Source organism: Erpetoichthys calabaricus, chromosome 3 (genome assembly GCF_900747795.2).
Source record: "Erpetoichthys calabaricus chromosome 3, fErpCal1.3, whole genome shotgun sequence".
NCBI lineage: Eukaryota > Metazoa > Chordata > Cladistia > Polypteriformes > Polypteridae > Erpetoichthys > Erpetoichthys calabaricus.
Genome location: NC_041396.2, coordinates 227,505,610 through 227,519,156, shown reverse-complemented (window position 1 = coordinate 227,519,156; position 13,547 = coordinate 227,505,610). Strand labels below are relative to the sequence as shown.

Genomic DNA, 13,547 nt, shown 5'->3' with positions numbered 1-13,547 from the left:
AGCACTATTTTATGTAGAAATTAATATTTCTTTAACTACAGCATTGCTAAAACATGACCCATTGTTTGGTTCCCAATGAGCTAGCAGAAGGATTTAAAACTGAGAGATTTTTAGAGAAAAATAGTTCAGACAGTTGATTGATATTTTTACTCGGCTTTACATTATTTGCCAATCTTTTTAACTTAAAGATAAAAATGGAAATTAAAGAATATTAACAGTAAGTGCTATAGTAGTGGGATTAAATTGACCTAATAACAAAAAGTAAACTGATTTTCGTTATTTTTTGGAGAACCTAAGGGGCTGCTTCTTAGTGCCACAGGCAATATATATTCTTACGTACATCAACTTGTCTTTAAATTGCATGATCATCTATCTTTTACTTTATGTGCACATGTTTGTGTATTTCTCAGCAGCTGTGTATTTCTGGCATTAAGCACCTGTAAAGTATTAAACCAAATGAAAAAAAGTAGTTTCACCTGACCTTTCGTGTAGTCCCAATATCTCATCCAGACATTTTGAAATTCATCAGTATATCTGCTCCAACTACACAACCAAGGATTTTGTTCCTGATTAAATTACTTTTTCAGTGAAGAAGTACTTCATGGTTTATGTCTGTTACTGGAAAAGTTCACACACACTTGCCCATTCACAGAGGTCTGTGCTGTGACTCCAAAACCCTTTGCTACTTGACATCCTAGAGTTTTGTTTGTGTGCTTCAGGTTTCGGATGACTGATGACTATATATTGATATTGTATGAGTCTGTACAGCTACTGTATGTTCACAAGTGTGCCCTGAAATGGAAAGATATCCTGTTCATGACTTGTTTTTTCCTTATACCTGTTGATTTTGCATATGTGTATTAAATTTTAAAGAGAATTTTGAATGTGCTGTCCTCTGTGGGCAGGAGATTAATTTCCTTTACCCGGTCATTCATTATAGAACATGACTTTTAGTTAAGAACACCTGATTGCTATTTGTTGAACAGGAGTGTTAGGTTGTTTTAATTGTGTGGTGACCTGAATTACACTTAGTTCTCCACATGAAGTCTTACCAACACATTATAGAGTTTGATCATAATTTATCTTAATGCATATTCAACAAATGAATAGCATTTTGATTATGCTCAATAACTATTGAGTGGCATAGTCTTAGATGAAACATGAACCAATTGTGATTTATTTTTCGTCAGTTTTATTGACTTTTTTAATGTTGTCATATACAGTTGGTTAAAGCTGGTGTTAGCTCTTGAACCTGAAACAAAATTTAAGTCTTTAAAAGCAGGCAGTGAATGAATGAATGAGTGAATGAATGCTGAGCGATGGCAAATAAATGTGTAAAATGTATTATACTCCGCTGAAGTTCATTGTGTTTCCTCTTTACTTTGCGTGTTTCTACAAAACTGTAAAGAAAGTCTTCAATGGAGCTAATATTCATTACATTTTTGACTCCATGCCAAAATCTAGTTTTTAATCTGCTTTACTGGGCATGCTTCCCAACAGTGACAGCCAAACTCTTGTGAAGTGCTGATCAATCTTTTTTTTTTTACTTGTCTTACAGGAAACTCCACTTTTATGGATGACCACGGACCTCCTCTCCCTAGAGTAAGTTTAGGAGATATCCTGAATTTCTCCTTTTTATTTTTTTATAGTTACTGGAAATTAGTAAATCTGTTTTAGAGTGTTTAGAACATGTCATTTTATGAGAGAGTGGAAACCCCAATGGTATGTGGCAGAGCTGCAATCTACATGGTCACATTAGCAGATACCCTACCACTTAAGGAAGGACTGCTATCATTCAGCATAGCCAAAGTTCAGGAAAACAAGGATTCAGCATTTTTTTTGTAATAAGACATATATATATATATGCCCTGAAATGTTCTTTAAACCTTCCTGAGAGATCACCAAAGAACACATATTGTACAAAAGTTTCTAGTAATTTATACTACAGCTTTTACACATGATGATTTTATGGTATGAATAATTAGTATACAGTATAAATGCACCCCTCCCCCCATTTAAAACAAATTCTAACTTTTCCCAAAAGTTAATTTAAACAATATACAAAAAATAAGATAGACATGGTTATGGAAGATGTACTGTACTATAGATCACAGGACTATAATAAGCTGTGATGGGTGCACTAACTGTATTGTCAGGATGTAGATGTGGTGGTATCTAATGAAATTTTGATGCAGTTTCTAGAAAAGTTTATTTGCTTTTGATCTGTTCTGGGTGAAGAGCAGTGATGGCCTTATTAACGAGTACCACATGTGAATTCCATTGCTATGTTGTAGCAATGAGATATGTTGTCAAGTTTGTATCAGTATTTTATATTATGGGTGGCATTTTCTATAAAAGCATGTTAATTTTTTTCCCTTCTAAATTTTACATTACTTGAGGGAAGATGAAATTCTGTCCGACAATGGAGAAAAGAATAAAATATAAGAAAAATGAAATGTAAAAGATCATCTCTTTAGAAATGGTTAAATGTGGTGTTTAAAAATATCTGAAGAATAGATGTGGGTTTGGATCTGACTTTAGCATTGATGATTCTGTCAGAAAAGTCCTGTAATTAACACATTTTGACTGGTATTTGACTGCAGACTTTGTTTAGTATGGAAAATTAATCTATGCAAAAAATAAAAGGAGTGATTTTAATAGTCAGTGGATACTGTACTTTTCTTTTCTTCATATAGAAGAATAGTCTGTGTTTAATGTTCAAGTTCACATTCATGTAAGTAAAGTTCCTGTATCCCAGGAGAGAATGTATTCAATTGTCTTTTTATGCTGTATGTTGTTACCAAAATTTACATATGATCCCATTTATAGTTATGTGTAGGAATTACCCAAGAAGAATCCTGCTTGAAGGAAGCTTTGGCTGTCACAGCAGCCCAACCAGTTATGTTATTTAAAGACTCAGTCACCAAGGAAGCATCTTCTATAATTTATCCAAACTTTAGGACAGCAGAATTCAGTACATTACCCTTTGCAGGAAACTAATTAAATCTAATTTGTTTCAGCATCCCATCACTCTTTAATATTGTGAGCCTAGTCAATTCATTTAAGACCAAATACTGTATATATGCTATCACTTTATTGGGCTCCCTTCTTTCTTTAGACTGAGTCTTTTAAAGGACTCTTCTCTCACCATATTACAGCTTTCCATTAAAAAATAGAGAAATCATAATAGAATGAGGGGAATCATGCATGTTTTATTTTTCAAGCGTTTTAAATGGTTGTCAATAAGTCCCTCAAGGGACACACCCTGCCATGTGCACTTGAAGGACTAAGTGTAGGAAAAGACCTAGGTGCACTAGAGTTAGGAGCCAGTAGAGAACACTGTTACCTGCTATACCAAAGTATACATTGGCACCATAATGCAGTAGCTTTTTGGTGTCAGTTAGTGAGCTGAGGCACCATGCATGCACACCATTTCCACACATAGATATACTGTATTATGTTACATTTTACATTACTGGCCAATCTTTTATTTTATAACAGTACATCATATTGCCTGCTACTTTGGCATCAGGTTGAGCTCAGGTTTGTCTCCAACATGAAATTTGCTACCTGTTACTTTGAAACAGTAGTACTTTTGAATTTGACCATGCTTTGAAAAGAATATCTTTCTTAACCCAAGTGTAAAGAAGAAGCATTGAAAGTAAGTGCAGCGTGTGTCTGCAAATGTGTGCACAGTGCAAATAGGGCAGGATATGAAAATGAAAATCAGGTAGCCACAGGGTTTAAAGTTCTCAGTGTCAATGGAAGTAAAGAGGCCAGAAAAAAAATACATGGGAAGTGAAGTTGAACTGAACCTATGGTATTTTAGAGATTAGAGACTGGGAAATAACATAACTAATAATCATGTACTGAATCTGTACAACTACAATCCTTCAATTACTTTGGTTTACCTTTTACTTTTATGTTATCCAGTTGTTTGAACTTCTACTCCTAATATTGTGATTACATTAATATTCATACTTTTATCTCCTTTTGTCGTTCTATCTTAATTGTAATAAGTAGAAGGTGTTTCTGTCATAATTTGTAAAAGTGACAAGCTTCTGCCAGTCTGATATTTTTCATTTGTGAATCAGTGCTACACAGTGTTTTGTAATAACTGCCTGTTTCTCTGAGGAATTGTGACCAGAAATGTGAGACTGCATGATTTTCTTACTATTCTGTAATGTGAGATTTCATACTGAGCTGAGCAAAATCACACTGTTTTTTTTAAGTGCATTAAAAATTGTACTCAATGATGAGCTTGCATTACAACTACTGTATAATTAAAAACAGCATGTGTCAGAGATTAGCAGTTTAACAGTTTTGGTCTGAACTGTAGGTTTTATTCTCGCTTCCTTCTTATAGTATATAGCTATTTGTGACACAGTTTTTTAGTTATTTTAGTTATCAAAAGAGGTTTCGATAGTTACAGCAATTGTTTAAATTTAATGTTTTTTTTTTCATAAACCAGTGTATTTCCGTTTTATAAACAGAACTAACTAGCTTCACCTGGGAAATTTTCTAATTCAGTGGGCTTCAGTTATAGTGCCATTGGTTACTCTGATGTATCAGAAGTACTATGTAAATAAGTACTTTTCTTTATACAATTTTTTTTTTTTTTACCAGGGGTTAATATTTTTAGTTCACTTTAGCTGCTTACTATTGAACATACTACATACTCCTGGTGGTGTGAGATTGTAGATTCCCTATTAAAGGACATCACCAATAGGGGTATTCGGTAATATTACTAAGGTGAATTAATGCTGATTCATTCAAATTTAAAAACTGATAAAACCCTCAACCCTCTTTTAGCATTGAAGCCTAAAAATTTCTGCTGCCCTTGTATAGTGGGTTTGAATAAATGTTTAACAAAAAAAAGTTAAAAATAAATGTAGTAAGCACTTTTACTCATTTTTTTTCATATTTATTGTCACATACATTGAAAACAGTAAAAGGAAGTGCATGCTTGGTGAAGTGCATCACACAACCTCTGTCTAGCTACCTGAATCTTGCTTTGTAGATTGTTAAATAGAACAGTAATAGGTAATGATAAGCAAAAGAGCTATCTTTTCTTATGAATATGTTTCATTTCTCATGCGAGGTATTTAAGTTTGGGTGTTTTTAAACCTTTTAGACTGCATACACTGGTTTTGACAGCACATTTCACAGAAAAGGCTCCAGTTTAAAATAAATGAGTTAAAAGTATATTTTGTAAATGCAGCATATTTAAACACAATCCAAGATGAGACAAAAACACATACAGTAAGAACGTGTTCCTCAACCACTGGCCTGAAATGCACTTCTAGGTTGTTGTTTGGCTCCGGTAGGTCACATGTGGCTTTCCTTGAATTGCAAACATACATGGAGACAAAAAAGGCCATTTCAAGTATCACTATATTATTTTGTGTATTGTAGTCGAGCAAGGCAATGAAGTCGTTATCCCAAAGTGGTTGAGGAAAAAAAAAACTCAGCAGTTGCTACCTTTGATGACATGCCACTTCTTCTTTTTATGGGTAATGGCAGACTGAGATCATAAATAATGATCCATTACTGCCTTCACATGCTGCTTTTATCAATGCTCTTATTTAAACTCTGAGCACTGATGAAATCACCTGGAGCATTGCACTGGTTGATGGGAATTGTATGTTGCCGTGTTTTCATTTGCCATGGTTGCAGATAAGATGGGGGAATATATATTAAATACCTTTTTTCTCTATCAGGTTCTCAAAATTTACTACGCTTACAGCCACAGCATCATCTTTGAGCTTCAACAAACTGTCTTCTTTTCACTTTGCTTCTGCAGACGGTCTTCACTTGTATAAACTTGAACTCCAAATTTGTATGTGCGATTGCTTTCACCGCGGTGGTAAAATGGGGAACAAGGTGCGTTAGACTGTTCCACTCACTGCAGTGTTATTAATGGCAAATATCAACAAATTAAAAAAAAACCAACCATCAGTTCATTTTCTTTTTTCTACAGTGCCACCAAATTTCAATTAAATTAGCCAAAGCATTTTTAAGATTTTGGGGTATTTAGTTTTTCGATTTATGTTTTCTTTTTCTTTTTTTTTATGTTTAATTACAGTATCTGTTTATTGAAAATGTCATTTTTCAGTGGATACTTGCAGCTCTAAATGTACCATCCTGGCAAATTTCAGCTTTTTAGCTAAATAGTAAATAGTGTTTTTTGTTGATGAGTGAGTGAATGAATGTTTAGCAAAAAAAAAGCTAAAAATAAATGTAGTAAGTACTTTTACTCATGCTTTATTCTGTCCAATTGTGGCTTAGCTCTATTGGTTAATTTAAGAGTATTTTTTTACTTATTTTAAAATTTCCTCTTTGTTTTGTTTAACTTCAAAAAAGCACTTAACACTGATTGGTGATTCGTATTGCAAACGTAATGATGATATGCAGGTGGACCACAGTGTTAGGTTTTTAAAATAATGCAAAGCTATGCTCCGATAGAATCAAATTGATTACACTACATTTTTTTCAAATATTTATTGTCACATACAGTGAAAACAGTAAAATAAAGAACATACTTAGTGAAGTGCATTACGCTGCCACTGTCTAGCTACCTGAATCTTGCTTTGTAGATTGATAGAGTGAGGGAGTGAGTGAATGACTTAGTTAACTACTGTTTCACAGTGGAGCAAGTGGAGAAAGTGAATGCCATAGTTTCTGAGGTGATCACACTATGCATCTTGTTTTGTCCTATGTGACCCTTCTTTCCCCTTTTGTACTCTTTCTTGTGTAGATTGTATCAGGATGCCTCAAATCCCATATACTTACCACTTGTAAGAGCCATTTGCTAGTTATTTAAGTTATATAGAGTCTATGGGAGGTTACTACAACCCCCCATAAGTTGGATTGAATTGGTATATTCTAACTATTTCTAGTCTCTCTGACTATACATTATACTCAGTCAGTGACCTGCCTTGCCATGTGTAAGGCATTGAGGGCACATGGTTTTAAACCATGCCTTATGTGCCAAGTAACATGAAAGACAATGTGCTCTATTGAATGTGCAGCGCTGTACATTTAAAGCAAACAGAAAAAGAAGTAAAGCATCTTTAAGTATAGAAACAACTACAGTTTGACAAGAAAAGCTAAGTTTAAAGAAGATACATTTTTTCTAATTTTTTTTGCCTTTTATTCTACATGTGTGTCAACCTTTTTTCTTTATTCTTGTGTGAATTATTTGCTTTGAATCAATGCACTCCCTGAGCTGAAGGTAATGATCGGCTCACTCGTGGCCTCACTTGGGGCCTTGCTCGGTTTGGGTGTAGACATAAATTATATAAATCAAGATATTAAGTCAGACAATGGGGAAATAAAGAAAGAAATAAATGTCCAATTTAAGAAAAATGAGAAACAGTACCAGTATATAAAAGACCTGTACATACATTTAAGTACTAAGTTCACTACAACCTTTATAGAAATGCTACAAAACATTGATGAAAAAATACAGGAAAATATGAATAAGTCAGAGAGTAAAATTAGAGCGCTTGCTACTCAGTTTGAAGATGTTAAGCAAATGTTTACGACCTGTATTGAAATAGTTGAAAATCATCATTTGCTGCAGATGAAAAAGCAAAGGCTGGTGAAATCAGAATGTGAAGTGCTTCCTGACAAACTGGTTGTGCTGGAAGATAGATATAGAAGGAATAACATCAGAATTGAAGGGCTTCCTGAAAAACGGGAATGTCCAAACCTAGTGAAATTCATAGCTGAACTATTCTCTAAAATAACTGGAGAGGACTTTAAATCGGACATCGAGATCTGAGTGGCCTACCATATAGGTGGATTGAATGACTCTAAACCAAAAAGCCTCTTTGTCCATTTCGACAAACTGCAGGCCAAACAAAACTTCATGTCCCTTCTCAGACAGAAAGACAAGATTATATCTGAAAATAACCACATTTGTATTTTCCAAGATTTCTCCCCTGCAACAGCTGCTAAACGCGGTACATTCTACAGCATTCAACAGTGCCTACGAAAGCTGAAATCAGATACAGCCTCTTGTACCCTGCCAAACTAAAAGTGGTTATTGAAGATCAGTTTTAGTTCATTTTAGTACATTTTAGAGTTAAGAAGATTGATCCTGACATTCTTTTGAAACACAGGATGATGAGTCACACCACGTTCCGGCAAGACAAAGAAGACAACTTTCCCTTTCTCTTTTTTTAAGTTGCAATTATTATATTGATATTGCTTTCATTAATTATATGCACATTTTCATTACTTATGGCTAAATCTTGGCTCATTGGTTACCAAATAGTAAACAGCTATTGACAGTTTTTTTAAACTTCAATTATACTGAATATTTCTTCCATTAATTATATGCACACTTTGGCTACCACAAAGTAACCAGCTATTGACTTTTTGTTAAACTTTAATTAAATAGCCAGCTCTTTACTGCATTTTTAGTTTTTTTAACATTACACCCTTGGTTTATTATATTTAGACTCTTTAAGATCATATCCTTAGTTTATTGTATTTGGAATGTATCTTCACAAGACATCTCAGTTTTAATCTTCTTTACACCTCTGCTGGGATGGTTCATTTCGCTTTAGACGAGCTCTGTCTTTTAGCATGTCAGAGAACCAGAACTTTGCAAAGTGTCGTTTGCCTCACTTGCAAAGGCACAATGGGGGGTGGTTGAGAGGGAGAGAAAGAGAGCAATGCTATTTCTTTTTAATCCCTTTTACCCCAATAACCGTTAGTTCCAACATAACAATATGCTCCATGGCTGTATCACTTGGCAATAATAAGAAATCTTTGTCAAAACTATCATATGTAACGATGTACTACCTTAACCTAAAACTACAAATATCAACAAAAGTTCAGAAGAAATATTTTTATGACCAGATAGTGAACTTTATGACCAGGAATTTCAAGGGTCACAATCATGAATTAAAGACAAAGAAAGTACTGTCACATTTAACAAGCCTACATGCCAAAATACTATTTTTACAGGAGACTCACTTATTAAGCAAGAACCAGTTTTGGTTCCAAAGAAAGAGATCTGGCTAAATTTTTCACTCCAGCTATACAAGGAAAACCAGGGGTGTGGGAAACGTAATACATAAAACTACTCCATTTGTAGTGTCAGATGCAAAATCTGATTCTGAAAAGTGATATGTTATGGTCATGGGCAATTTATCTAATATTAAATATGATTTTGATTAATATCTATGCACCTAACATGCATGATAGAGGTTTCTTCCAAAATGTATTTGTGTCTATCCCTAATCTGAACAGTCACCAGATCTGGATAGATCCCCACCTACAACGGTGACAACATCTAATACTGCAAAGATAATTCCACAGCTTGTAACAGATAATAAATTATCAGACCCTTGGAAGTTTTTAAATCCTAACCTAAGAGCATATTCCTTCTTCTCACCTGCACATCACTGTTACTCGAGAATTGATTATTTCCTCATAGACAATCATTTTTTTCCCATTATCAAATCTTGTAAGTATGACACTATTTTTATCTCTGACTGTGCCCCTCTGATCATGGAGCTTAAATTACATGCTTGTCTCGCAGCTGGTGTCTTTACCCACTGTTATTAGCTGATGAGAACTGTACAGAATTCATATCCAAGCAAACTGAGGATGCATTTGTCTCAAGGAAATAATCAGACGTCTCAGCAGGAATACTCTGGGAAACTCTGAAGGCATTTTTAAGAGGACAGATTATTTTCATATCTTTCTCACAAAAATAAATTAGAAACAAAGAAGGCGTCTGAGTTAATTACCGAAATTACCAGAACAGAACAGATCTTCAATACACCAGGTTTCCAAATGAGACACTTTATAGGAAAAGACAGGTTTTGCAGTCACAATTTAACCTCTTGACCACTTAAGACAGGGAATAGCTTATCTTTAAATTGTGACATCATTATTATTAACACGGAGAGAAGCCCAATAAGATCTTAGCCCATCCAAATCCACAAGCAGGAAGTCCATAATGCAATAACAACAGTTAACACAGACAGAGATAAAATTATTGCCATAAAAATATAACTTACACATTTAGAGAGTCCTTATGTTCTACTTAGTTTAAAGATGACTATCTGATCTAAATCTAATGAGTTTCTTGATTCATACAGATACCACAGCTTGATACTCTTACTGCTGTGTAACTGAATAAACCTCTGACACTTTCAGAATTACTAGATGCTATAAACTCAATTCAAAGCAGCTCAGATGGCTAACCAGTGGAATTTTATAAAAAAAAAAAAAAAACAAGTAAGTTAGCTCCACTACTATTAACAATGTTTATAGAAGCTAAAGACAACAACATTCTACCTCAAACTTTTCGCCAAGCATTAATTAAAAGCGTCCCTAAGAAAAATACTGTAAGTTCTTACTACCATGTGGTAAGGTGCTTCCTTCCGTAATATTACAAGACCAAACCAGATTTATTAAAGGCAAAATTCTAACCTTCGACTTTTGTTTAACCATAATATATTCACCCATTAAATCCAACACCCCAGAGATCTTATTATCTTTAGATACAGAAAAAGCATTTGATATGGTTTAATTGGTCTATCTATTCACCACATTGCACAAATTTATGTTTGGCCCAAACACACATGTATGGAACAAACTACTTTATACTAGTCCAGAAGCCTCAGTTTGTATTAACAACACTATTTCAGACTACTTCAAACTAGAACATAGTACCCTTATCACCTTTGCTCTTTGCAACTGCCATTGAACCATTTGTTGTATACTTTCAAAATGCATCAGAGATAAAAGGGATTGTCAGAGAAGGACTTTAATAGAAAATATCACTATATGCAGATGATATGGTACTGTATATATCTCACTCACATGATTCTGTGCCAGCAGTCCTAAAAGCATTAACAGATTTTCAAAAGATATCTGATCTCAAAATCAAAAAAAGTGTGCTTTATCCAGTGAATTCTCTAGCACACAATATTGGATTGGACACCTTCCCATTTATCTTAGCAAATCAGTTTAAATATCATGGGGTAAATATCACAAGCAAATATAAAGCTTTTTTTCAACAAAATTTTGCTATCTGCATGGAAATAATTAATCATGACATGAATAGATGGTCTACCCTCTATCTTATACAGATAATCGACGTTGTTAAAATGACCATCTTTCCCAAGCTTCTCTTCCTATTTCAGAGCATACCCATATACATGAACACATCATTTTTTAAGAAATTAGACTCAATCATAACTTCTTTTGTTTGTAATTCGAAACATCCACGCATCCAAAGGGCGACTCTACAATGACCTAAGACAAAAGGGGGTATGGCACTACCTAACTTTCAATTTTATTATTGGGTGGCAAACATACAAGCTATAAAGACCTGGGGCCTCATGCATAACGCCATGCGTAGAATTCACACTATAACATAGCATGCGGACAAAAGCGGAAATGTGCTTACGCACAAAAAAATCCAGATGCAGAAATCTGTGCGAACGCCAATTTCCATGTTGTTCCGCTCCATAAATCCCGGTCAGCGTGAAAAGTAACGCACGTGCACGCGCCTGCTGTCCCGCCCCAACTCCTCCCAGAATTACACCTCTTTGAATATGCATATCAATATAAATAGCCCTTAAGATCAGCCTTCTGTAAAAAGACAATGGCAAAAGCACGAAGGAAAATAGAAGGATTTCAGTGAATACCAAGTGGAGGCAAGGAAAAACTTACTATTTGTTGGTTTAGACAGTGGTATAAACAACAAAAGAAAGTTGATTGAGTGACATAGCGTTTCGGAGAAACTCGAAAGCTCAAGTTCACAAAGTTGCACAGTGCCCGAAATAAAAAAGTCGCAGTGAAAAGGCGAGTCATAGCCCACCATCTGAGTGTCATATGAAAGCTTATTAGGGTACAGAGAAAAAAAAATAGGCACACAGTGGGGAAAAAAGCACAAAATGTCAACTTTAATCTCTCAATTTCCACTCTAATCATGTAGTTTATTTTGTCATTAAAGTAGAACATCATAAATTTCATCTTAAAATCGTTTAATTTACTAGTTTCTCAAATCCCATCGTAACTAAAGTAGCATGTTAAATGCTTTGTTTTGTATTTGATCTTCTATGTGCTCTATGTGTGTGAATCACTACGTGCTTCCAGGCTTTCTCTTCCTCCAACAGGACACAGAATCCATTACATTCGTGATATTACAGCTCTCTGAATAATTAAAATATTGAGATGTATACGTGATTTCATTTTCATGATGATAGGAGTTAAAGCATGTTATTAAACATGGGAACACGGTGGCGCAGTGAGTGTTCATGTCTCACGCAAGATGCTTGTTGCGCCATGCGCGACCTTCGATGAAATACTTTATTACAGAAGTACTGTCTCTTTTAAACGTACCATCCCCCAATTCCTGTCCTTACTTTTCTTTCTCCAAATACCCAATCGCCACACAATCAGCTCTGTAATAGACGTTAAGCCATCTGTAAGCTTAGAACGCGGATTCTTCAGAACTTTTAAAGAACATTGAAATATCTTCGTAGTACATGTTTAATTATTCTATACATTCAGTGTTGTGCGAATACAGCACGAGGCAGGAAAAATCCGTGAATGGAGCGCCAGATCCCTGCTAGCGCAGCGACACCGTGTCCTCACATGTTTAATTATTAACAATATAGATAATTTAAATGAAGTTAAAGTTTTATTTGTATAATATAATAAACATATTTTGCTGCATTTCATCTTAAAAATGATTTCGTCATCATATGTAAATATGCGCTTTGTAAAGTGGCTCAGGTTGTGCAATATTATAACTGTATCACAAGTTTACAGTGAGATAATTGTACTTATAAGTACAAACAGTTCTACAAGGAGCACTTGATGGACTGATTGAGTGCATTTATAGTTCTTGGGATGAAACTGTTTCTGAACCGCGAGGTCTGTACAGGAAAGGCTTTGAAGCATTTGCCGTGTGAGAGCAGTTCAATAGACAGCATGGCTGAGGCAGCGTGTGTTTGATGCTGTATACCAATAATTCTCTGCTGTAGATCTGTGATTCCCTACTCGGATATAGTGATATAAATACTCTGAGTGGTGCAGTGAGAGTAATATGGAAGAAGATGATCCGCTGTGGCAGTGCAGTGAGAGTAACAATGCTAAAGCAGCTATGGTATTTGGAATCCTTTGGCTATTCCCTGGGCCATTATATTGTTACAGGTTAATTACAATCAGATGCATTAAACTAATAAACAATATGCAGTTAGTTTCAGTGTATATGATAAAGCCGCGTCAGGGATGTGGATCTAAAAAGAAAGGGTAACCACACATGTACAGTAGCACTGCTTTGACGCTGGGTGCCGCTAGTCTGCAAAACCGAGTGGAGAACTTGCGTACTCCAGGGTTGGAGCTACCATGGAAATGTGTGTGGCTTTACGGCAAGTTTAGGTTTTATAGATCGCGATTTGAGCGTGGAAACGTTCATACATAACATTTTTGTGCGTACGCACCGTTTATACATGAGGCCCCTGGACATCAACAAAAATTGATGAATATACCCAAGCCTGGTCTGCAAT

General features: G+C 35.0%; 1 protein-coding gene across 1 annotated transcript in view; it reads left to right on the top strand.

Annotated features, from left to right (window-relative positions):
• The window catches only part of usta (uronyl 2-sulfotransferase a), a 395,470-nt gene that overhangs the window by 197,850 nt on the left and 184,073 nt on the right, over positions 1 to 13,547 (top strand). The window contains exon 2 of the mRNA XM_028797879.2: positions 1,559 to 1,602. Coding sequence (XP_028653712.1) covers positions 1,559 to 1,602 — 44 coding nt within the window. The remainder of the gene's footprint in view (positions 1 to 1,558; positions 1,603 to 13,547) is intronic.